Source organism: Magallana gigas, chromosome 2, assembly GCF_963853765.1.
Source record: "Magallana gigas chromosome 2, xbMagGiga1.1, whole genome shotgun sequence".
In the NCBI taxonomy this organism is placed as follows: Eukaryota; Metazoa; Mollusca; class Bivalvia; order Ostreida; family Ostreidae; genus Magallana; species Magallana gigas.
The window spans coordinates 45,966,677-45,991,457 of NC_088854.1; the positions used below are offsets into that span (position 1 = coordinate 45,966,677).

General features: G+C 34.3%; 4 protein-coding genes and 1 long non-coding RNA gene across 7 annotated transcripts in view; 3 read left to right on the forward strand and 2 right to left on the reverse strand.

Moving 5' to 3' along the window:
• Positions 1 to 68: 68 nt before the first annotated feature.
• Positions 69 to 8,451, reverse strand: LOC105339010 (S-acyl fatty acid synthase thioesterase, medium chain). 3 transcript variants are annotated; one of them, XM_011444381.4, is made up of 8 exons: positions 8,313 to 8,451; positions 5,701 to 5,834; positions 5,485 to 5,623; positions 1,865 to 1,964; positions 1,682 to 1,760; positions 1,467 to 1,560; positions 1,299 to 1,384; positions 69 to 283 (listed from the first exon to the last, which is right to left on the reverse strand). In XM_011444381.4, exons 2-8 carry the CDS (start codon positions 5,831 to 5,833, stop codon positions 162 to 164), a joined length of 753 nt encoding a protein of 250 aa, XP_011442683.3. In that variant the 5' UTR covers position 5,834; positions 8,313 to 8,451; the 3' UTR covers positions 69 to 161. The 3 variants fall into 3 exon arrangements, with proteins under 3 accessions (XP_011442683.3, XP_011442684.3, XP_034301417.2); XM_011444382.4 differs by lacking the exon at positions 8,313 to 8,451 and adding an exon at positions 8,083 to 8,246; XM_034445526.2 differs by lacking the exon at positions 8,313 to 8,451 and having other exon boundaries at positions 5,701 to 5,976.
• LOC105339009 (uncharacterized) lies at positions 7,845 to 13,175 on the forward strand. Its single transcript, XM_011444380.4, has 10 exons — positions 7,845 to 8,012; positions 8,346 to 8,442; positions 9,103 to 9,220; positions 9,309 to 9,506; positions 9,615 to 9,845; positions 10,110 to 10,262; positions 10,523 to 10,615; positions 10,942 to 11,101; positions 11,399 to 11,566; positions 11,737 to 13,175. The coding sequence occupies exons 1-10, from the start codon at positions 7,982 to 7,984 to the stop codon at positions 12,222 to 12,224; spliced, it is 1,737 nt and encodes a 578-aa protein (XP_011442682.3). The 5' UTR covers positions 7,845 to 7,981; the 3' UTR covers positions 12,225 to 13,175.
• A 990-nt stretch (positions 13,176 to 14,165) lies between these two features.
• On the reverse strand, positions 14,166 to 18,209 carry LOC105339014 (replication factor C subunit 3). The gene is made up of 7 exons (XM_011444394.4): positions 18,025 to 18,209; positions 17,416 to 17,621; positions 16,892 to 16,986; positions 16,504 to 16,685; positions 16,016 to 16,152; positions 15,030 to 15,198; positions 14,166 to 14,446 (listed from the first exon to the last, which is right to left on the reverse strand). Exons 1-7 carry the CDS (start codon positions 18,109 to 18,111, stop codon positions 14,258 to 14,260), a joined length of 1,065 nt encoding a protein of 354 aa, XP_011442696.3. The 5' UTR covers positions 18,112 to 18,209; the 3' UTR covers positions 14,166 to 14,257.
• A 2-nt stretch (positions 18,210 to 18,211) lies between these two features.
• Positions 18,212 to 21,590, forward strand: LOC105339013 (uncharacterized). Its single transcript, XR_010711189.1, has 4 exons — positions 18,212 to 18,307; positions 19,899 to 20,103; positions 20,321 to 20,482; positions 21,105 to 21,590. It is a non-coding gene; the product is annotated as an uncharacterized lncRNA (long non-coding RNA).
• Positions 21,591 to 24,080: 2,490 nt separating this feature from the next.
• Positions 24,081 to 24,781, forward strand: part of LOC105339011 (protocadherin-11 X-linked) — a 30,964-nt gene continuing 30,263 nt past the window's right edge. The window contains exon 1 of the mRNA XM_066076835.1: positions 24,081 to 24,236. The gene's annotated coding sequence lies outside the window, so the exon portion shown is untranslated. The remainder of the gene's footprint in view (positions 24,237 to 24,781) is intronic.

Genomic DNA, 24,781 nt, shown 5'->3' on the forward strand with positions numbered 1-24,781 from the left:
GAATATCACAGAGTGGTGAATGGGGTTTTTTGGAGAGGCATAACGGGGTGAAAATAAGATAAAATTAATCTAGATATGACACATTTTTATTGCTATTGTACGTGATTTTATTAAATACAAAAGAGTTCGAATATGGCAACTTGAGATCGTGAGTTCACCAATCATACGAGAGTTTTGGAAATGTATGAGATGAGGAAGCTTTGATTGGCTGCTTCTTTGAGGTAGAAGTGACCCCCGGGCAGATACTGGATCGATGTCTCTCCTGAAGTCATATCCTTCCATGCTGAAATTATCATGTATCACGCGATTAACAAGTTAAAAGTAAAATTATACAATCGTAGCACCCACATTAATGACTGACGGTCACAATGTGATGAGTTAAGGTAGCTCACTCACGACCGTTACACTTTAGGACATTACGTCACAAGATGGCGCTTTAATGGTTTTGTTAAATTTGTCGTATCAATCGATCACATAGGCGTCGGAACCGGGGGGAGGGGCTAGGGGGCGCTCAGCCCTCCCCCCACTTTTTTTGTTAAGTTAGACCTAACCATTAGGCACATAGCAAAATAGAGGGATCAGCCCCCCCCCCCCCCCCCCTCCATTTTTTCGCAGGTAACATAATTGTTCCGTAATGTACGTTTGAAAGATTGAGAAGTTGGAGTCAAATGTTATGGCCGGAAAGATTTGTTGTAAAGGAGTTAACCCCCCCCCCCCCACGGATTAGGATTTTCATGATTTTGTGAATAAGGTTTTTTTCTCTCTCAATATTTCTGAGGATCAGTCTAGCGCCCCCCCCCCCCTTTCAATTTGCTTCCGACGCCAGTGGATCATCATAGCGCAGTGGATAAAGTTACGGTTTGCGAATCGCAGATTACGGGTTTAAATCTGTTCATATAAATTTACTATATTAAATTTTTAAAACTCAAAATATTTTATCCAAAATAACATATTTTTGCGGCTTATATAATTCCTACCTATAATAATCTAGTAAATTTCGGCATATTTGAGAACCTATTTCAAGGGGTAGTAAACCACCCTGATTTAAAATTAAACCTCTATGTTGTTTATTTCTTTTATTCTTTTGGACAAAGTTGTATGGTGTTGGAAAAAATTAATGATCAGCTCTCTACCTTAAACAGTTACCAAAACTGAAATAGATTTGGCATTACCAAAAATATAAAAGAGAGCACATAAAATTAATGACTGACTAAACAAGTGAAGTCGACTGTAAAACGTGTAGTTGATTGTTATTACATCTTTATTTGTTATTTTAAAAAACAAACAAAATATAATACCTTCTAAATTATGTTTGACGTCGTCTTGACCGTCAAATACATGTATAGGACAAGAAAAGGGCGGGTCTGTTCCACAGACTTCAGAACTGAAAAAAATGAAAACGCTCTTGTCAATATATAAAGCAAGCGTGTATAAAGGAATTTGATGGAATTTTGATGTTTTTTTACCTGAAACCTGCAATCATCGTGTAATCTGCCCTGAGAGGAGGTAAGAAAAGTTTCATCATCTCGGGGTCTGATATCATCTGTTCTGGGGTCCCCCCTGTGTGTTATAGAAGAAAGGTATGTATATCTGATTTATCAACGGTCGCGCAAGCTTTGAAAGCAGGTGCATTAGTTATATTTAACTATCAAAAAATTTCAGGATCCAAAGCAGTATGTACCAAGCCTTTTCAAGAATTCTATAAACTCTGAATCAGACATGTCCGCAACTTTTGATCCCAAGCTTTTCCTTTCCGGGGTCTATAAATAGTAAAATTGTTTGAAGATGATATAAGTGGATAACGTTTTTTTCCACGACTGTTTTGATCATTTCACGCATGCACAGACCAATTTGATTAACTTACATGTGGCGCCGAAACTCCCGAACAAAACATTCTCACTGGTTCTTTATGATGTAATTTCTTCATCAAGAGAGCAGTTTCAAAACTGAAGAGTGCTCCCATACTAAAAAGAAACACAGAATAAAACGTATTTGTAAAATGGCACAAATGCCTAGTTATTAAATCGTTTAATAAAATTTCTCATTTTTAATATTTTCATTTAAATTTATTGCATAAATAATGTGCTTTACATCCTAATGGAAGAATTCAAAACCACAATTTCAAACTATAGTCGGTTTGAAGAGTTGAATAGTTTCAAACACTATTGAAATTTTTGGTGGCATTGAACTTTCAACTTTTAAGATTAAAATCTATTCTATTTACATCATACTTTAATTACAACAGGACAAAATATGGAGATTGAGACATGTAGCTAACTATACGTCGCAGAGAACGGTTTTTGAAAAAAGAAAAGTCAAATACCAATACATTTGACTTTTCTTTTTTCAAAAACCGTTCTCTGCGACATATAGCTAACTATACGTCGCAGAGAACGGTTTTTGAAAAAAGAAAAGTCAAATGTATTGGTATTTCAATTTTCTGGATTCCTACCCGTCCTTCTGTCGTTATTTCATCGTCACTTATCTTTAGAACATCATCAAGGGATTAATAAGTATTATATTAGAAGAATTAATGATTGAAATTTTGACTTTTTTGGAAGAGCCTTGCCACTTGGTCTAAACTCATGCAAACCTCTTTTCCCACTGGAAGCCACAGAAAGCCTCGACCCCCCCCCCCCCCCAATCCCTCGCCTTATTAGCTGACAGTACCAGATCTTAAATCCGAGATCTACCTCCTCTACCCACCATCTTGATATATGTATTATGGACAATTTTGACTCAGTATGTCAGTACCTTAATTGGTTTGATTATAGACCGTCCAGAAAATTGTTTTGTAAACATGCTGTTCATACAACATGGTACATCGTTTGCACAATATTGGAAATGGGTAGTACAGTTACTATAGTACCTTATGTCAATTTTCTTTGACACTGCTTTTATAGGAACCGGTATGTGGAGAAAAAAAATCATGTCTTGGAATACTCCGGTATTTCATCATCAAAATCACAGCTTTTCTAAACGTTCAGTGATTCACTTCATTTTTTAGACGGTATCACGTGACCCCGTCTATTGGTTTACTGTCAGCCGAAGTCTCAAACCGGAAGGCACGCGTAGAACACATGAATTGAGTCTACGCGTAAGAAAATAGTGCAGAAAGTTTTCATGCATTTCAGTAAATATATATTATGAAAACACGCATTTAATCTTTTTAAGTCCTCTGTGTATAAACAAAATTCTATTTAGAAAATAAACAAATAGTTTTATTGATCAAAATATTCTTGCTCGGGTTCAAATGTGGAATGAGTTACGTAACTGAATGCACAGCCCCGTTGACGATTCAGTTGGTGTACGAGCTCATTAATCAATAAAATAGGTTGATGGCGGAATCGAAATTAAAGTTCCCAAACGCAATGTGCCATTTTTGAAAAGTTGTGAATTTCATTTTGACAATCTTTCACCTTAATACTACCAAACTTCATGCGCAAGCCGATGTTAAAATCGGGACGGGTTATACACAGATGTTTTACAAATTAAATAGGTGTTTTATTGGCTTCCAGTCTACTTGCGGTATGACTGCTGTTCGTCTCTAAAGGAATTGTGTACAAAGAAAATAAAGACTAGTCTCAATATTTGCCTTCTCGTTCGTTGGCTCTTTAGTTGATTAAACTGAATTTAAATTTTAAACAATGCATTATAAGCAAAATGTATAATAGATTATACATTTTGGAAGACTTATACATCATATAATATATACAATCTTATCGATTGAAGAACCAAGTTAAATGTTAATGTTCATGTTTTCCGGCTTAGTTGGAATCAGGCTTGGGGTGAATTACATTGTAAAATAATGCATTGCATTACCATTACTTCATGAATTAGGGCATTAAATTACCATTACCATTACTTAATTTTGTTGAAGTAATGCATTACATTACCATTACATGAGTAAAGTAATGCATTACCATTACTTTGTGAAAAGTCAATAAGTTTTTAAAAAGTAATTTAAGGTAGCTCCATACTTGTAAAATTCTCTGAGGAAAGTTGAAAAACCGAACTGATTTCGACTTAATAGACTTAAATGTCATCAATTGTTAGAAAAAATTTACATGTCATCACACTTTTTGAGATGCCAGATAAACACAAACTAAAGTATATTTTAGCATTAGAAAAATGTATTTTTTTCTGTTAAAAGTAAAATCTTGTAGGCAGAAATTTGTTTTTCTTGTTTAATTTTAATGTCAACTTTATCAGAAAACTAAAATTACAAAATTATTTCAAAATTAATCGTTGGAATAAGAAAAACTATAGCATTTAGACATACAACTGAGAGAAAAGTCAGAAAAAGAGTTATTTCCCCTTTGCATAGATAAAATATATAAAAATTTGGAAATTTAGTATAAAACTAAGTGCGAAAATATCTTTAACCTACCAATAATTCTAATTACATCCATGTGATTATATTCACATGAAATAAATAAAACTATCTTGCACAATTTTTAAAGAATTCAAAGTTTTACAAAAAAGTGTGACGTCACAGAACACTGGATCTACTTTAAAAACTAAATAAAGAGTTTTTGTAAATATTTTATAAATAAAACATGCTTAAAATATTTACAGGTTCATGTTCATGTTTACTATCAGGTTCAAATTTAATGACTTATAGAAGATTGCTGTTGCACTTGTAGTTCTCAAAGTAAGGTTGGTCCCGTAACATTTACACGCTAATGGCAGAGTTGACAATCTCTGTTATCTATGTCTCTGATTTTCGGAGTATGATTTTTAATGAAAGGAACGGTTGTATCGTAATTCGTGTAGGTGATGCACGAGTTCACACAAAAAAGTAGTAAGTGGCGAACGGATTTATTTTTACCTATTAATTTTGCATGAATCGCAAATGAAGAAAATCGTGTCAGATAAGTCGGTCTTAAAAATCAAAATGGTGACCGTGACAAATCTTTTTATTGTCAAAGTTCTTGGAATCTTATTGTAAAAAAATATTTCTAACGTCAGGTGCCTGTGTTTGTTATCGGTATACAAATGTTCACTTTGTTTGTTAATTCAGCAGTTTTAGTGTTTTCGGGGTTTTCATAAAACTTTTATTACAGATACCGTCCGACTAGTGGATTTCCTTTGGATCACAAAATTGAATAAATCTAATGATTAAAATTATCTACTTTGATATAGTTGTTTGATTTTCCCGGTTAGTAGTAATTTGTACAATTTTTCCTTGGGGTCTTTTTTTTTTTACATAATTTACCTTTGTGTCAATTTTCTACAATTATGAAGGCCGGGATACAGTTAAATTTAGACAAAGTATCAGACAATTCCAAAAAAGCCGAATTAACATAGATTGTAACAAATAATTCAAACTCATAAATTTTGGAAGCATATTCGAGGAAATCCAGGACAATTACAAGATCAAACTTTCAAGACCCCGTCTTTCAGTACTCTCAGTACTTTGATTTTAATACTGTATGCTGGATCAGCATTCTCAATATAAATAAATCCCAGTGTCTTATTTACCTGTGACCCCAGAAGACTAGGTCTTTATCCGGGTACCTGTTCAGGATTGCAGAACATGTGTCCTTTACAATTTGTTTGGCGTCCGTTGAACATGGTTCTCCAAAACGAGATTCACGCCCTGGTAGAGTGACCCCACAAACTAAAACAGTAAATGTATTTCATTAGTTTGTTGTATTCGAATGAACGTAAGTATTTCATACATTCACGTGCACTCACCCTCTATAGAATCAGGAAACTTTTTTCCCCACTGTGCATAAAAGTTAGATCCTCCACCAGCCCAAGGGAAACAGATCATCGCATATTTGGCATTGGGTTTGGCACGAAGGCAGTTCAGAAACTTGTCAACCATTCTACAATCAATCATATGTACATATAACTCATTATCAATTTGCACGCATACACCATATACATGTATGTGTACACTGCACGGTGTGTAAACACACTATTTTTGGTAGTTTTTTTCTTAACACAACCTCCCATCCACTGAACCGAAAAAATTATTATTGTTGTAAAAGTTGGAGCTATTGTGGTATATCTATATGTATTTGTATATGTTTGATCCCGGATTTTATATAGTCCGTTTATATTTTTAAGACTATTGATGCTCTGTTTATTAATTTATATTTAAATTCTATTGTCTATAAGTGTATGACCGTCATCGGTCATACGAGAGGCTCTCTTGTTGTTCTATGGACCTAGCTGCAGGACTGTAGCTCCCGGTCTGAAAAAATTCCGATGGACGACCTGGTCGTCCATCCGAATTTTTTCAGACCGGGAGCTACAGTCCTGCAGCTACTATGGACCAATCTCTTCCCTCTCTCCCTTTGCGGCATTTATTTATGGTAAATTTTCATTTCTACGTCTTAAATTCGAAACGGAATCAAACAAATGTTATTTATGTTCAATATTTGATTTTTGCTTAATAAATTCTTAGATCTGCGCTATCTTTGTTATTTTGTAATTCAGAGGCAAACTGAACAGGATGATCCTGGGTTGATGCTGAAAGACGTTGAATCTCTCTTCTTTTATTATATTACACTATTGATAGAACTCACTGCTTAACAGGGGGCTTCTAGAGTGGTACATGTACTTATATGAGCCCTATAAAGAGCGTTGAACCTAAAGCTAAACTACAGTTTAAAAGAGGTTTTTGTGCATTTTTATTTAAATTTCATGACATTACTGAAAATCATAAAAATATGCCTTTCATTCATTATGACGAATTTAAAGGTTTGCACGTGTAGGCTATATAAATTTATTATTCAATACAGCAAAATATATCAAATCCATAAATACACCGACATGTTTATATTATTGAAGGGTTAATTCTAACATCTCGATTGCATTTGATGATAATAACATGAGTCGGTTCGTCAGAATAGTTGGAATACAAATATCATAGTCAAACCTAATTTTGCCATGAGTCTAAAAGAAAGTCATAGGACTGTTCATATTAAGATACATGTATAAAAACGCATATCCAGAGAAGACAAAACACACTTGGGGGGGGGGGGGGGGGGGGGGGAGGTGAAGGGAGACTCCCCGAGAGACCGAACCTATAGATGTAATATTGCATTATGTTTTTATACAATCATTAGATTGGCTTTGCATGATGATTTCAGAATAAAAAAGCAGATTTATGTGCATCGTCTCAAGCCACGGGTTTTGTGTCCATTCTATTTCCACAACTTGAACCCGATTTGTGGAAATAGAATGGACACAAAACCCGTGGCTTGAGACATAAATATCCCAGCACTGTTCAAAGTGGTACATTTGTACCGCAGCATGGAAGGGACCATATATTTTTATTTTTATTTTTTTTTTGTTATTTGTGAAATATGTTGGAAAAAACCACAATTTAAAAAAAACCACGCAAATGTAAAAGTAAATGATGTTTGATAAAAAATCTTGATCATTTCTCTCCTTTAAAGATCGTATCAGTGTGTGTTAATGATAAAGATTAATATAATATGATATAATAACGAAACTATAACGCAAAACAAAGGAAAGGGAAATCATTGGCATAATATAAAATTAAGGTCACAAAATTCTAATATTGTTTAATTACACTAAAAAAAATGTATACCCTCTATATATTTTAATCCAATAATTAACGTTAGGAAAGCGATGATAGCGTAAAAAATAAAAATAAAACGCGGAACGACAGAAAGACAAACGACGATCGTGACACGATATCCTGGCCATGAAACAAACTCAGGATTTGTGAAAACGGGAAAAAATGGATTTTTCCAGAACGGTATTTGGTACGAATAAGCTTTGCACGACCCATCCTGCTCTTATTACATGCTATAAATAGATCGGGTGCTTCCCTCATTGGAATTTTTTTTACATTCGGAATCATCTTGACTTTTGGTAGACTCGGAAGAAAAGACCAAGAAATGAGGCGAAGATGACGTAAAGGGGAAAATAAATGGTGGCGAAAACAAGAACTTGAAAAAGCATTTTGTTTTCTTCGATTATGTAGCCCCAAAGAGTCATGTGGAGGTGGATATGTGGGATTCCACGAGGTAAATAAACAAACATCATTACTTATCCATTGTTTGATAATGACGCAATACATAACCTCAAAAACTTTACCTGTAAATCTTCAAGGACGAAGCATAAAACTGATAAATGTCAGTTCTATTGATATCCAAATGACAAATGTGACCCCGCGGGATGTAAGAAAATTTGTCTCCATTACGTCGTACGAAAATAGTCCATTAAAAATAGATTAAATCCAATGTTTAAGAAAAAAATGATTCAAGATAGAACTTTGACTTAAAAAACGTTAATCCAGAGTTCTTGAAAATGACACTTTGACCTACTTTTCTCATGTGTTTGTGTTCTTTTATCCACAGCGTTACGGCAGAACCTTCATAACCCGCGTTTCTCCACTACCGCGTGTTTAGAGGAAGAAAAAAAGACCAACCATGCCAGATTCTGTCACACAACTAGGTGAGTTATGCAAAAAGTTCAAAGGATAAGTTCAATATTTGCCATGCTCTTGTTAAATAAGATTATGATAAGGCCTAATACTGTACTATAAATTCTGTTCCCAGAATTCGGGATCAATTCTGCATACAGCTATATATAGATCAAGCAAAATAGAAATATTCAACCTACCCCTTGAATTCTCCCTTCTATAAAAATTATTATTTATTTCATACACAACAATTAATGCAATGAAGTTGAAAAAAAGTCATAGATGAATGAAGGCACAACACAGTGCCAAAAGAGCTGTTTTGACAAGAGCATAGACTTTCACTGGGTGTTACTATCTAGTTTGTTCATTAAAATAAGCTGTCAAATATTAACACCCATTCTTCTAATTTGCCAAAAGAATCTCATAAATATTCATAGACTGTCCAAATTGGAAAGTTTTTTTCCCCAAGATCTGCTCTATGGTGTGAAATTGATGTTGTTTCAACTGAAATATACATCTCTTATGTTAGCCATGGGTAAACCCCACCTCCATCAAATTGGAAGTTGTCACATACTGCCCATTGTCCAAGCTCTTGTTAATTGGCTCTAATATTCTAATGATCAAATTCAGTTTTGAAATCTCTCTTCATTTGAAAATGTACTACCGGTATATGTATCTTGATTTATCAACAGGCAGAGTAGTTTTCACGGTCAGCAGAAAGATGATCGGAGAGGGTACGATGAGTGGTGGAACAACAAACCAGGGTGGAACTGTTTGTCCCCATCTGATACCTTAGGGGTCCTGGGATTGGTAGGTAGTAAACATGTCCACTTTAAAGATTATTCATCTATCATGTCAATGTTTAATCCTGTTAATATATTTCCCCATTCATTTCCAGGGTGCGATTGTGTATCTTAGCCTGCAGATATCACGATGTCACCAAAAGGTCTCGGAGAGAAATGAAAAGCCTGTATATGCCAGGAACTGCCTTATCTCTCAGATATCCCAGGTTGTGTTTTGTCATCCCACCACAGTCAGGAGATTGGGGGAGCAGAGAGGGGAGATCCAGGACAGTGGAAAGGCCCCAGTAGAATGGGTAGGCCACATGTTACTTGGTATCATAAATCCTCAAGCATACTGATTGTCTATAGAAACACAAAACCCTTATTTCCTGCATTACAATGTAAAATTTTCTTTGTTGTAGAAAACAAAAGAAGACCCATTAACAAAGGTGATGGCTGAATTTGAAAATGTGGTTCAAAAATATGTGGCCATAGCTAAAACCATTCAAGCCCAGCGCAAGGCCAGGAAAGGGGAGATGACTGATGCAGTCAGCATGTGGAAAGAGGCCAGCGAGATGGGATACTCTAGATCACAGTTCAATCTGGGCCTCAGCTACGAAACAGGTCAAGGAGTGAAAAAAGATGCTAGGAAGGTATGGTTCCAAATGAGTTCTTTGTTAATACAAATAATTCTATATCACATTGATTACTAAATTAATGATGTTTTTTTTACTATTATGGTCATAAGTTGAAACTATGGTTGAAAGTGCATTAGTGTAACATCAAGTGAAAGTCTTAAAATATGCTTCTAGAATATTGTATACATTTGGTATGAATTTTATTCAGTGTTTCCTAGTGAGAGATCTTGATTTGAAATGAGTTAAATGTATTTCATTGGGGAAACAATTTTGATTAAGGCTGCCAAGTATTACAAGATGGCAGCGGCTGAGAACCACACCCAGGCCATGTACAACTTGGCCCTGATGTACCGCGAAGGAGAGGGAGTAAAACAGGACACAGGCAAAGCCATCGATCTGATGGAGAGGGCTGCCGAGCAGGGACTAGCCCAGGTATGACAGGGGAAATCCAAAGGGCCAGATAAAGTTTCTCAGCTTACATGCATAACAATTATTATTGCACTGTTATAAATTTTTTTTAATTATCAGATATGATTATGTAGTTGGAAAATATGTATGTGTTAACAGTATACAATTATCATAAAAAGTTAATCCACAAGAAATATTTACTTAAAGTATTACTCTCTATTGACATGTTTTCTTTACTATTGATTTCTCACTTACTGTATTATCTGTTTACATTATAACTTCAGGCTCAGACATATCTTGGAGTACATTACACAGAAACTGAAAGTCAGGACTACAACAAGGCTGCGTCAATGTTCAGTGAGGCTGCAAAACAAGAGGTAAAACTCAGGCACAAGGCCTTCAGAACTTCTGTAGATTTCTAATAAAATGCAAGGAATTAATTTCCACATAAAATCACGAGAAGCATTCCTCACTGATTTTAAAATCTAGCTTTTATTTTTCAGGCAGTTTTGAACTATAAAAGTTATAACATAAAATTGGGGATCGCGATTTTATATTCTTGCGATTTGATACAAAACAGCAGAATTGCGGAATTAGGTTCTTGGGGTTAAATAAGGAATTTACAGTGTCTGCCCTTAAAATATTGAATATGAAATGAATGGCTTGGAAAGAATGCAATATTAAAATATAGTTGTTTTCCCAGAATCCTGAGGCACAGTACTTCCTAGGAATTTGCTACGAGCAGGGATTGGGTGTAGAAGTCAACGAGTGTAAGGCAGCCCACTTGTACTCCCAAGCTGCTCAATCTGGGCACGACGGAGCGCTGTACAACCTGGCCGTGTTTCACGAGTATGGCATTGGAGGTATGAAGCACTTTTTTCTTAACATGTACTTGTAAAACAAAATATTTAGAATTTCATAGTACTATGATATTTATGATAGTTACTACCAAAGAAGTCTCCTAAAAAAAATTAACACACATTTAATTTTAGTTAAAAGTTATATTGAAAAATTATATTGAAAAATTGCATCCATTAAACAAACGTGTAAAAAATTGTATTTAAATAGGCCCCTCTAACCATAACCTCTGTATCTTGTATTCCTATATTAATTTTTTATTTATGCATTGGTTTTTCAGTATAGATTTCATATGTCAATAGGTTTACCAGAAGATTCCATCTCAGCTGAGGAGCTCTACAGGAAATCTGCCCAGCTTGGTAATAAAATGGCTGAGGATAAAGTAATGGAGATTGAAGCCAAGAAAGTTGTGAAGCCATGGAAGGGGGATTATCCACCTTGCAGAATGGATGAATTTTTACATGATTTAGGTATCATATTGAATCAGCCTATTTCAATTATACAGTAATATAAGATGATAAATGCACTACTTAAAATATGGATAATTTTGTTTCATATAAAGTGATGAACAATAAAACCAATGTTTGAAACTGGTATTTACATTGATTCACATGTATATGAATCGAAACTTTCGTTTCAGATCGATTTTCTGGCAGCGATGAGGAAAAAGCTGAATCTCAAGCAAAAGAAATTCCAAGACAATACCCTCAAAGAGAAGAGATGACAGGGCTAAAGGGAGACGACTCTAGGAGTTCTCTCCACATGTCCTCCTCTTCTCCCTCTTTGACGGAGTATGTCCGCCAACACCTGTCTCATCTACAGATTGGAGCGGGTCCTGTCTTAGGTCTTCCATCTCCTCTCTCTGCTCAGGACTTGGCTGCAGGGGCTTGGAATCCACAGTATGGTAGCCCCAAGCTTACCTCACCCTCTCCCCCCAGCTCCTCAGTGGTCTTCACCCTCGGGGATGTGGATGAGGAGCTGTTGGCTGTGAACAGTCTGAACCTCACATCCACTCCGACTGACATCCAGTTCCAGATTCTGGAGAGAAATAGTCATCATTTCTGCTCAATGATACAGAGGACCTCTACCACACCTGATCTACAGAGCCAAGTCGTTTCCTGTCTTTGATTTTATGAACAAAATATTTCTTATGCATTGATTTTTATTGTCACAATATTTCTATGATTATAGATTTTCATTTCTAAGCTTGAATTAGATTTTGTTTGAGTTTAACATTACATCACCATGCAATTGTATTTTTGATATTTTTTTTTTATTGAACGTTTTGCTGCATTTTGCTTCACAATTTTTATTGATATTTAGGTACTAGCTTATTTGAATTTCCTTCTGCTTTTAGACCAAGCATTCATCAAATTGATAGATTTGTTTTTGAATAATGTTTAGAATCTTTGATCCAAAGAACTTCTTTTATTGTTTTTCATTCAGTACTTTGGCTAAAGTGTTCATTTGTAAAGCAGTATATCAATTAATATTTGTTTTTTTATATAAGAAATTATTGAAAACTTTTTGTGCAAAGAGCTTTATACAAACATGCCATATTACAAAGTTAGTGCTAGTTTCCATTTCATTTAATTTGATATTAATCTATCAATTTTTTAAATGTTATTTTCATCATGATTTTGAATTCCAGCTCAGATTCTATAAAATCATTGATTACACTTCAGGTTACATTTAAGAAATCAAACCACAATCATCAGTTGTTATATATGGCCATTTTTAATACTCATTTCTCCATACTGGAATGTTAATGCCGAAAGAGAGCAGGAATTTTTGTCTGCTCAGAATGTTCAATATTTGATTAGATGAGTTTGTGTTCAGTTGTTTTGTCAAACTTACCGGTACATGAATTTTTTGGTGCATTTCCATTATACCGGTAGATTGTTTTAACTAGTTTAGAGACTATGTGCCCCATACAAGCACACTAATCCCATCAGGGCAATGCTCACAACCTGATGCAGAGCTTTGTTTTTGTATCCATAGATTTTAATAAGTAGGTTACAAGTTCCCATGAATATGTATGAAGTCTTACAAGTACATTAAAGATTTGTAAAACATAAATCATAGTGTTTTGATTTACTTCCACATGCATCTGTAGTGTTGATTTTATTGACAAGTAATAGGAGCAAATGTTATCGGAATTCTACATAATAGGAAATTATAAAAAAAATATCATTATGAGACGGACCTCATATTTATCAGAATTATTTGTCAACCATTGGATAGTCTGGATCAAGGATACCGTAACTTAGAACAATTTTGAGATGCAGAGCTGAAGTTGTTAGTAAATACTGTTAGATGGGTGAAGTACCGGTACGCGTTTTCTGATGTCAAACCAATGTGTAGTTACTAAATATGGTTGAGTGATTTAGCAAATGCGAAGGGATACTTAATGAAGTTTTCAGCTTACTACATAACTATTAAGGTGGTATGGGACATCTGTCGATATTAATGTGGATTAAAGTACATTATAATTGAAATACTTTCGCCAGTTTAGAATTTTCAAATTTTACAATATTTAACAAAAAAAAATAGCTTTTGAAAATATTTGGAGAGGTTAAAGTTGTAAAACTTTCAGTGGGATTCGAACTCATGACTTAAAGTTTCGTTGTAAACCCTCTAACCCACTGCGCTATGCTGATAGGTGACAATAGGGAAAGAAACTACCCGGGTACTTGTATTATTACACTTGGTTTTGTTGTTTATTTCGATACACAATACATCACAACATGAAGTGTCCCATACCACCTTAATTCCCCTTATGTGTAAATAACCACTTTTATTACAGTACAGTATACATTTGACTTGAAAGTTGCCATATAACAAGATCTTGAGTGATGTAATCACAGATTATTGTACATGATCAATTGGCAAGGTTCTCACATCTGTTTTATAACTGCATATTCACCAAAGAGTTTCGGTCAGTGTCTACTTTGAATAATTGAAGTATTTCTATAATGTCCCTTCCCCCCTTCCGTGTTTGAATGAGGCATAGTATATGTGAGGAAAATTCATAATTTTTCTTGAAAAAATAAAAATCTAACAGACACATTATAAAGTGAAAATCTTTTATTTATTTTTTGTTCACCAGCATCTATACAACATGTCATATATTACAAGTTTTTATATTGCAAATACTGTACTTAGAAAAGGTCAGCAATGTTCTCTTCCATAAATCTTTTATAAATAGCCATGAATTTGGCCACGAATGCCTCAAGGTGGTAGATTGCCTTCTGTCCTAGCTGAAGACGATGCTGGAAAAATGCAGCTGATTGCACCACTTCTGTTTTCAGTTCTCCATCACAGTTATTGATCAATTCTTGAAGCAATCCCTTTAAACAAGGACAGTTGAATCAGTACATTAAAAGGTATATCAAAATTTTCAAACACACAACATTTTTGCATGTTATCTTTGTCACTCTAAACATCCTTTAACTCTTTTTTTTTGTAAGATTTTATATATGAGCATAATAATTTGTAATTAAAATCTTTCCAATTTCTTTTGTAGCAAATCTCTTTAGCATTTTGAAAGACAAGACTTCAGGCACTATGCTAATGAAACACCATTATTTCAAGCCACAGTCAAGTGTCCACATTGCTCTCTTAATCTAGAAGCTGCTTGATTACATATACATGTAAATCGATAGAATTCTTGAATATTCATGTTTATTTTTGAGATGCCATTTTCAACATGTTTGAATAATAAATACTGCCACTGCATGTGCAACAAAAGCAAACAACATGTTCATAATTGTCCGCTACAATGGTATAATCAATGATCATAGGTTGGATGCTGACTATGCTCACTTAGGTTGATATTTTAATGAGTTACAACTCTCTTCTCATGCAACTACAGCCATAAGGTCAATAATTTTATATTTTGGTCATGCTTTGCAATGATAATGTCACACTGACCTTCATTATGATGTCGGCAGGTATGCAGTGGGTGAGGAGTTCATAGAGACGACCCCTGACCTCCAACAGTCGCCGAGGAGATTGTTGCTGTATAATCATGTTTGCTGTTTCTCTCAGATAAACTTCCCAGTCTGGCTCTGAAACCTCCTGGTCTGGTTTTAATGGAGTTCTTCAAAATGCCATTTCAAAATACCAATATCAAAATGTATATTCTGTGTTCATGAGAAAAATTTTCAACAACAAGCATCCTTGGTTTAGCTTAACTTGGTGTACACCAGTGTAAATATTTTGTATTATATATCAAGTGCACTAAAATGGTGTACTCTACAGGGTGTAGGAAAGTTAAGAATAAATAAGGCGGGAAAAGGATGCAGTTTTAAAAGAGAATCTGATGCTGCGCAACAATCCGAGGCTTTTTTCTGATATAAATGCAATAAAATAAACACATTTCAAATTTAATGGCTTTCATACAAAAGACAACTTATATGCAACTTCTAGTCTGTAATATTACTTCAAATCATTTGTCAAGTTTTTAATCATAACTTTCATCCGCCATATTGGTTTCAATGCTACACCAAACAACACATGCCCCTGTGTAGAAAAGTGTACACCTAAACGTCACACCACTGCACTTGATTTGTAAAACTTTACACGGTGTACACCTTTTTGGAAAATCAAGCGTGCCCAACATAAAAAATATTTCGCAAATTCAAAGTCCTCTCAGACTTAAACTAATGAGAGACGTGTAATATCTGGAAGGAGACATCAGAGATAAATCAGCCCCGTCTTGTCATCACTGAGGACTTCTAACATTGGACTTTGCATTCATAGACTTAAACAATTAAGTGGTCTTTGTTTCACAATTCACAATACTATTGAATAGCCAAAAAATCCTCAAATAATTTCTGTAAAAGAGCTTAAGCAAGTTGTTTTCTCAATAAATGGGGAATAAACATATTCGATTTAACTATCGGGTAATGACTTACTGTTGCACTTTGCAAGCTTCGGCCATCAGCAGTGCTCTCCTGAGATTCCTTTTGCTTTTCTCTGCCACCCTCTTAGCTAACTCTGTTGGTATTGGACATCCTTCTTTCTTACAAACTGTCTGCAGAATTTGGGTTATCTGAAAAGCAAGAAGAGATCACTTTTCAATTTGAAGTTTGGTTAACATACTATACCTTGATTAACCTGCTTTCAGCTAAGGTACATAGCATTGATAGACCTTATCACCCAGTACATGAAATAATATTGTTTTATTCTCCTATCGCTTATTTCCCCTAACTTTCAATGTTTCCTGCCCATAAACATTGAAAATTCATTTCTTCTTTCCTTCTGCATAAATATACTCTTACTAAAAATATGACAATTTCTTTTTGATAATAGCCTGAATTAATTCATTCAAACTTCAATTATACAATTTCTTTGGTGAATTCCATTCAATAACATGCAAATGTAAAGATTCATACGGTAATACCTCATCAATACTTGGAGCTGCAACCCTGATTCCCAAGCACCTGCTTCTAATGGCTGGAATGACTTTACTTGTGGACACACAGCACAGGATCAGCCTGCAGGTTGACATGTACTTCTCCATGGTACGACGAAGAGCATGCTGGGCATCCTTTGTAAGCTTATCAACCTCAGTCAAGAGAACAACTGAATGGAGAAAGTTAGACTAGTACAGTTAAATGTGAACTTTGACATTTTTTGTTGATATCAGACCAGACAGTGTTTTAAATATTCCTTACATAAGACACCATCGGAAACATCTTATAATTTTGTACAAATAAATTACTTATATAGTGACTTAAAGGTGTAAATAACCATTTTGGTTTAATAATTAAAATATTTCAAACACATACCTTTAAAATCTTTCTGTGAAGAATCCAAATTATTTGTTTGTGCCACGGTCTTGATTAGTTCTTGAATAACAACCCTGTCCTGTATTCCTACATCACTGTAAATAATAATTAATAAACAGAAATCATCATCTTCATAATATCAGGGTCCTGTTTCTACATGAGCAGGTGGGTCCCATAGCCTGAGTGGACTTGGGACCTAACGTTGTGAGCCAAGGATCATCATAAAGAAGTGAGAAAACTAACCATATGAATAGGAAACAACAAAAGTATTTCTGACTTGTTTAGATAGTCTAAATGAAGTTTAAATTAGACAAACAGTTCTGCAACAAAATGCATCTTTGCTAGCCAAGGGTCAACCATACAATCCTCTCCTCTACATGAGTTTCAGAGTAGGTCAAAAAACCCTTGGCTAGCAAAGATGCAATTAATATTAAACTTGCATGTTAAGCAAAGAAAACTTGTCACAATTTTGTTTGGGTTTCTTATTTATAATAAAAGATTAAATAATTAATGTTAATTCTAACCTGGGATTGACTTCAATGTGGTAATTACTGGAGATGGTAGAGATTTCAATCTTTTTGTTGGATGGGGTTGTGAAATTGTGTTGTTCAATTCGAAGTTTTTCTACTCCTGATCCATACAACTCTCTCAGAAGACACATGATGCGTGTCTTCTTACCTGCTCCTGAGGGTCCATAGACCAACAGGTGAGGAAAATCACCTCCATGAACCTGGAAAGAAAATTGCACTCTTTTTGTTAGGTTTGTTGGGCATAACTTATAATGTAAGATAAAGAATTGGTATTTGTTGGTTAGTTTCAAAGTATAATGAAACCACATTCAGATATACTTTCATTTCCTAAAGGTTTTGCAAAGGTACTACAACGTTAACATAATGGCCTTATGCCAAGTTATGGGTACGTATTTCTTTGTATTCTTTTCTTCCTTTATCAGCTGTTTATAAAAAGTATATAATACAATTCCGGTTTGGCTGCAATTACAAACTTAATACTTAGTGAGAGATTGATTTTCAAGGTTTCTTTATCTGCTTTAATGCTGTACTCAGAAAAAATAGAGAAAATTGAGGAAACTCGGGATAATGTAAGTTTCAGAGTTTAGTCAATAAAATACTCACCAGTTTCTTTAAGAGAGTTGCTTGATCTTTATGGTAATCAAGTTTATTCAATGACGAAGGTCTGTGTTTGTCTACCCACAAACTCATATTGTTTAAGGAATAAGTCGCTACAATATTTCCTAAACTCAATAAAACTGAAGTAAACACCAAAGTTCCCGGCAAAACCGACGTTGTTAAAACGCTTGAAAGCAAGTGCACCTAAACGCTTTTTCTTTAGAAGTTGCAGTCTGCAATGGTCAACATTGTCAAAGAGGCTGGATATGGGATTCATCTGACTTTGATGGTATACAAAATGATGAATGAAGAGTAACGTGTCTAAGAAATACCATTTCCTTACTAGATTGTTGGGGTTTTCTTGTTAAAAAAGGGCTGAATGATACCTGTAAATGGAGATAACTGCTTCAGCCTTGTCTTGAGTTTTATCAAATCATTTTACCTTACAAACACAGGCGCTTGTTTCTTATAGTAGAAACATACATATCGTACAATCTCAATATTACGAGATCTCAGTATGTTTATTTTAATAAGTTTAAGGACAAGCTTTGTCAAAAATAGATATAACAAAGATAAAAATTGGATTTCGATTAAAAAATAATGAATTTCCAATGTAACGAGGGATATATATCACTTATCATGTACAGATATGGTAAAACCGTATGAAAGCTACTGTGATATAACTAAAAGTGCCATCATGCACTGCTAATTTATTTGTCCAAAAGGACCCCCCCCCCCACTTTTAATACCTTGTTTCAGGAACTTATAAACTATAACAGGATCCTTAACTATTGCAGGTGCATGTTTCCATAACTTACTATACATAAAATTTTGTTTTCAAGTGTTTTCTTGAAAATTATAAATATTTAAAAAAAAAAAATTAAATCACATGTATTTAATAAGCACTTGGACAGCTGAATAGGGTATCGGTATACATATACTGGCATGGGACCAGTTCTCGCCAGTGCATTGTTATGTCATTTTAATATAATTATATGTGTTGATAAACTGACTTCACAATGCACTTGCGAGAAATGGTCCTTGGTGAGAATTGGTCGTATACCAGCTAGCTAGTACAATACATGCATGTATATCACAATATGTCTTTTTTTTTACCATTTTGTATGCATATAGAAAGGAGACTCCCTGGAATATTATTGTTTCGTGTTGTATTTTAATGTATGTGTAACACTCGGCCATCAGAGTCTCTCAAGATCTTGTCAACCAGATGATGTCAGCTAGCTATCCGCACTTGGTTTTAAGGGTCAGAACATTGGCACAATGTCCAGGGCTGGCTTGATCTTTTTTATTTCAAGCTTGCCTTTGTGAGCAGTCCTGTTGTCATTTATTCTGTATTTGATATTTATTTCATGTTACAAGGTCTGGTTCATAATGCTGTTTTTTGTGTTGCTGGTTTTTTTTTTTGTATTTTTATCTCCTATCAGTTGGAAACAGTTTCTTCTTTTGTAATTCAGCCCTGTTCATCTCTTGGTCAGCTTCTTTGTATGGTGTCTTTCTGATGTAAATTTTTCAAAGAAAGAGAATCTATGAATTTTTGATTATAGGATTAAATGCATGTGAATCTTTCCACATATTATTGGTGATGATCTTTTACATTCAAATAATAGAATTTGCTGTTTGATTATAGATCTACACCTGTTATTTGTATTATGGAATTTAAATTAGAATTGCATTGGATAAAGAAGAAAAAAATAATAATTAGATCTATTCATTAGGTCACAAGGAATTTTATGTTCTGATAAATTATTGAAGTTCAGAATCTTGCTTAGATACTAGGAAAGATTTCTCAGAATCAAGTACCCTGTAATTTCTTTTCTTCCACCTGTTATGAATATCTCCATCTAATTCTAATTTTACAGGAATTTTGTTGGATTCTTCAGAAGCTGTCTGCAAGCACACAGCATCCATTGAGGGAAAGTGAAGCGCATCATGGACATATGTCAATTGTCACCACATTCTGTCGCATGGCTGCTTGCCTTTATGATCGGACTCGGCATTGTTGTCAGGGGGCGTGTGCAGGTTCCCTCTCTCAATGCAGGGATTAACTCAGGGGGCTTAATTTGGGTGGGTACTTGGGCTGCCTATTGACATTTCTCTGATTTTTCTGTGTTCTGACCAGTGTATGGCTCTATGTGGCACTAGACTAATGGAATTAATTAAAAATAACCCTTGAACAGATTTCCTTATTAAATCTTTTATTCTGTGTTCTCAGAAGTGGTTCTAGTGTCTTCTTTTTGCATTGAATTTAAATCTGCTCTAATCAAGTTTTATTTCTATGTAGATTGGTCCATACAGGCAGGAGACTTAGACTTCAGGGAATATCTTGTGTAGTCCCATGGAGTTGTCTCCCCTTTGTTCTGTTGACAAATGGAGGATGCAGTCACGTGCCATCAGTCCACTTGCAGACGGTTCTGACGGGTCACAAGGATGCCAGATGCTGTCTGTAATGAGTTCATAATTAAAAAGTTCATCATGACCAATGCATGTTAATTGTCTTAGACTATCTTAAGTTGATTTCATGTTTAACATCACAACAGCAAGTGTATTAAGATTAAGGAGAAATTGAAACCTTTTTGAACTTTTATTTTAATAAACAAATCTGTTTGAATTTACTTGTGTAGCTGAAATACTGCACTCTGTAAAAAAGTTCATCATGATCACCATTATGCATTTTAATTTTCTTACAGTCGTACTGGACACTGAATTCCTAATGTTAAGTCTCATATGATATTCTAAGGACTTTATCAAACCTAGCTCACAATTCTTCACCTGATTAATTTTCAGAATGATAGAATTTTATCAGTTTGATTAATTTTGTTATCTTTTAATCCTTTGTTAATCCCTTCTCTTATCTTTCATGGGGTAGATAAATATTACCACATCTAAAGTTTCTCACCCTGTGTAATGTACAGAGTACTACATCTTGTACCGGTAATATTATGCAAGAATGAACAGGAAGACCTTGTAAATATGTATTCACAGATACTGCCATATTTGTTTACTTACAACTATATTTATGGTACAAGCATTGCATGAAATTCAACTTTAGTTCTTTTTTTCAAAAGTTGTTTAACAGAGAAAACAATGCAGAGACTGTTTTTGATAGTGGTCAGGAAATCTATATTACTGTGGGAGTCAGAAAACCTGTGTGTTAGAGATAAATGTCAGCGGCCCATCTCTCATCCCAAGTCTGATGATAAAATCTGCCAATCTAAGCATCACCTGACAGCCACTACAATTTCTAATTGTCACCTAAAGTTACCTGTAATTTGGGAGACATTTGGGACTGAATTTCAGGATAAGATATATCCTCTGTTTATCATATATTTTCAATACCAAGACTGCTCCAGTTTCAGAGAAATCAGGTATCACATTGTGCACCTATCTCATATACACACTAGGTTTAGTCTAAATGTAAATCAACAGCAATAAACAAGACAATTCTCTCAGTTTCTTGGGTATTACCGCTAGACTAAAAATAAGAAAAAACCCTGCGTCATATGTCACTCTCTAATCACAGTCATAAATCAAAGTTAGCATATTTTTTTTTACCAGAGTCAAATTTCTATACTTTTGAAAGTATGGTATATTTTTTTCCTTTTATGCCTAAAATAGGTATTTTATTCAGTAAAATCTTCGAATTAGAAAAACAATATTGGAGTTCAGTGTTTAATATAGTACTTTTCCATAGATTATTGTAATCCCTTAAAAAAAACCCAACTCTTCCAGGGATACTAAGAATTTTGAATTCTATTTTTCACTGTTTCGCTATAGAAGCAAAATTTTAGATCCTAAATTTAATCACTTTGATTCACCGTTGTATAGTTACCAGTAACTATGATATCTAAACAATTTATATATAGTTTGATAGTATAAGGTTTTTTTAGCACTACATTACCCAATTGTTTTGAACGAAAAGAATTTAAATTTGCACTCAATTTGCTTCCAGTGGTCAAATATTTAAAAAAAAATTGTGAGAGTTATAATGCAAATGTACACTTAATAAAGCGTTTTATTTCCCCATAAATTTACCTGAATCAAAAACTGTGGAAATTGATGTTCTGATCTGGATTTCACTTTCTTTTTGTAGGGAGATTTTAATAGAGATAAACCTTTTGAATCTGAATGGTGATTCTTAACCACTAGCAGCCGTGACACCAAGTAAATCACCCCTGGCTGATAGTCATCAAAACTGGCAGAGGTAATTTCGGTGTGCTTTTTTTTTGATCGGATATCTTTGATAATATTCGGTGAGTTATCGTGTCTCTTATTAGATTTGAAGTTTGGGGGCCAATTTGATACCCAGCCACCCCAGAATTCTGTATACTGAAATCTGATTTCTTTTATTAGTATCCACAATTCAAAAATTAATTATCATTTTTTTTTTTCATCTTCTCCCAAGATTTTATCATTTCCTTTAGCTGCGTTTGTTTTCCATGAAAATTATACATGCACAGAGTCTAAATTGGTTCTCTTTGACATGCTGTGTTAAATTCTGCCATCTTTGTATAATTTATGATGTGGACTATGAAACAGGTCTGGCAGTTGTAGCATCTTGTCCCTTTTGTAGAATTTTGATTGCCTGGTACATGCATTTGGTCAAAGAAAAGGGTAAAGAGGAAATAAGACATCATCATTCATATCCGACTGTCCATGTTGAATATTGCAATACAGTGAGGTGTCATTAAATTCTAATTGGAACATATTGGACTATTGTAGGCGATTTATTCACCAGTCACACTAGCTGATTATAGTCATCAAATTTTATTGATCACCTGACCAATTTCAATGGAAATATCTTTTCTATGGATCTTTTCAGTGCCCTAACATGCAGAGCTGTGGCTTCTTTATATGGCATATAATTTGAGATGATGTGGGACAATGTATGAGGGGCTGGGGGAATGGTTTGATTGTTGGGGAGGGACCCAGAGCAGGTGGAGAGAAGGGGATTTTGTATGTGGACCCCTGGGTCTAAAATTAGCATATAGTTCTTGTTAATTTGCAATTGTATGGAACAATTAAACCACTTATCATTGGAAAAAGGAAGCCTTGTGCATTTATACACTTGAATATAAAATATTCTTCTCATTGATACTTAAAATGCACTTATTTTCAAAATGAGAGAGAATAAAATTCACCTTATTTAAGTCTTAAAATTTTGTAAAAAGTTCAATAAAAAAATATATTGGATTTCAGGTTAACGAGAAAAAGGGACATGTGCAGTGCTGGGGGTATCATTGTTGTCCCTGGAATAAATCTTGATGCAATGACAGGTAAGCAGTCATACTGATGACGCTGTGAAATGGACCAGGTATTTAACTTGTTCTCAACAATACGGTAATGATAGGCTTGTCCTAAATCAATTAGCGGCATGGTCTCATGTTAAGTCAATATTTACTACCTTTTTCACCACAGACATTAAGATTGGGTATATCCGATGACAGAGCTGCTGCTAAATTCACTCCCAGAAGGAAAGATCAGTTTCTCCGTAAAACATGTTTGAATTTATTTTGTAAAATTTTTAAACCTGATTTGGTAGAAGCTTTGTGGCCTGTTTTTCTTCCTTTGTTTTTTTTTAATACTCGAAGATTACTTGAATTAGTGATATGAAAAATAGAATTTAAAAAAGATACTACTTTGTAAAAATAAATAAATTTCAAAAGGGTTCGTTTAAGTTTAGACCTATGGAAAAAATATGTTGGTCTTACTCCAAATTCGTAACAATATATATTCTTATACTCTAGGGAATACATCTGCGGGCAAAGCTCGGCTGATTTAAATGTTTCGGTTTGGGCCGAGCTCAAAGTATACCCAGTAACTTAGTCGGACATTTTATCATATGATACCCAAAATGTCAATTAACCAGAAATTGAAGCTATGCAAGCAGGGGCTGGATGTAACTCATACATTCACGGAAACAAAGAAAAGAGCCCATTTCTGGTCAAATTCATAGAATCTAGTTACCAAATATATGGTAATATTTAATGATTTAGTCACCAGCCAAATTCCTGTATTCACTCCACAGTGACTTAATGCAATTGCAATGAATGGTAATATTTTGGTGTTCTTGATGGAATAAGAAATATATTTTGGTGATTGGGAGTTTTGTTTCTCCATCCTTTGTTTATGATTTATACTTTGTCAAAAACTGAAGAAGAGTTCACTGACAAGATGATGGTGTGATGGCATACAATGAGGTACATGTAGTCATGTTTATTCATTTAATAGATGTAAGATGAGCAATATCATTGGTACATAAATAACAATTATTGTTATTGAAGAATGTGAACAATAAAAAATATATCTGTGTATGTGATGTTCAGTAGAAGTTCAGCTGGCGTAAAGCCCTTTCAAGTCAAACTGTTAATTAGTAGAAGTACATGGACAGGTATTTTATAGATATGAATTATGAACTATTTAATTATTTAATTAATGTAAACAATATGCATTTGTGCTTATTCTTGATTTTTTTTCTCTGAATATATAAAAATCAGTTGTACATGTATTAACAATTAATGAAGTATTCTTTGGGATATTTTTCATGAAGGTTATCACATTATAATGTTTTGGAAGACTTGTCTTATATAAAGCTGGGGGAAATATATAAAGCAAATTAAAACTCTCATGAAAGGTTTTTCCAGTTTTGCAAGAGTTCCTAAATATTCCAAACACCAATATAACTATGTTTATGTAATGTAGGAATGCAAGCAGAAATGAGTGAATTTTTCCATTTGATTTGCAT

Coding starts and splice junctions, on each gene's coding strand:
- LOC105339010 (XM_034445526.2), bottom strand. CDS start 5,848: ATGATTGATTGTAGAATGGTTGACAAGTTTCTGAACTGCCTTCGTGCC. Junction 5,624..5,700: donor GTTTCCTGATTCTATAGAGG/GTGAGTGCACGT, acceptor TTACTGTTTTAG/TTTGTGGGGTCACTCTACCA. Junction 1,761..1,864: donor CGGGAGTTTCGGCGCCACAT/GTAAGTTAATCA, acceptor TACTATTTATAG/ACCCCGGAAAGGAAAAGCTT.
- LOC105339009 (XM_011444380.4), top strand. CDS start 7,982: ATGTGGAGGTGGATATGTGGGATTCCACGAG. Junction 10,616..10,941: donor GTGAGGCTGCAAAACAAGAG/GTAAAACTCAGG, acceptor TTGTTTTCCCAG/AATCCTGAGGCACAGTACTT. Junction 11,102..11,398: donor TCACGAGTATGGCATTGGAG/GTATGAAGCACT, acceptor ATATGTCAATAG/GTTTACCAGAAGATTCCATC.
- LOC105339014 (XM_011444394.4), bottom strand. CDS start 18,111: ATGAGTTTGTGGGTAGACAAACACAGACCTTCGTCATTGAATAAACTT. Junction 16,686..16,891: donor TTCACAGAAAGATTTTAAAG/GTATGTGTTTGA, acceptor TTCTCCATTCAG/TTGTTCTCTTGACTGAGGTT. Junction 16,153..16,503: donor CAGCTCCAAGTATTGATGAG/GTATTACCGTAT, acceptor CTTGCTTTTCAG/ATAACCCAAATTCTGCAGAC.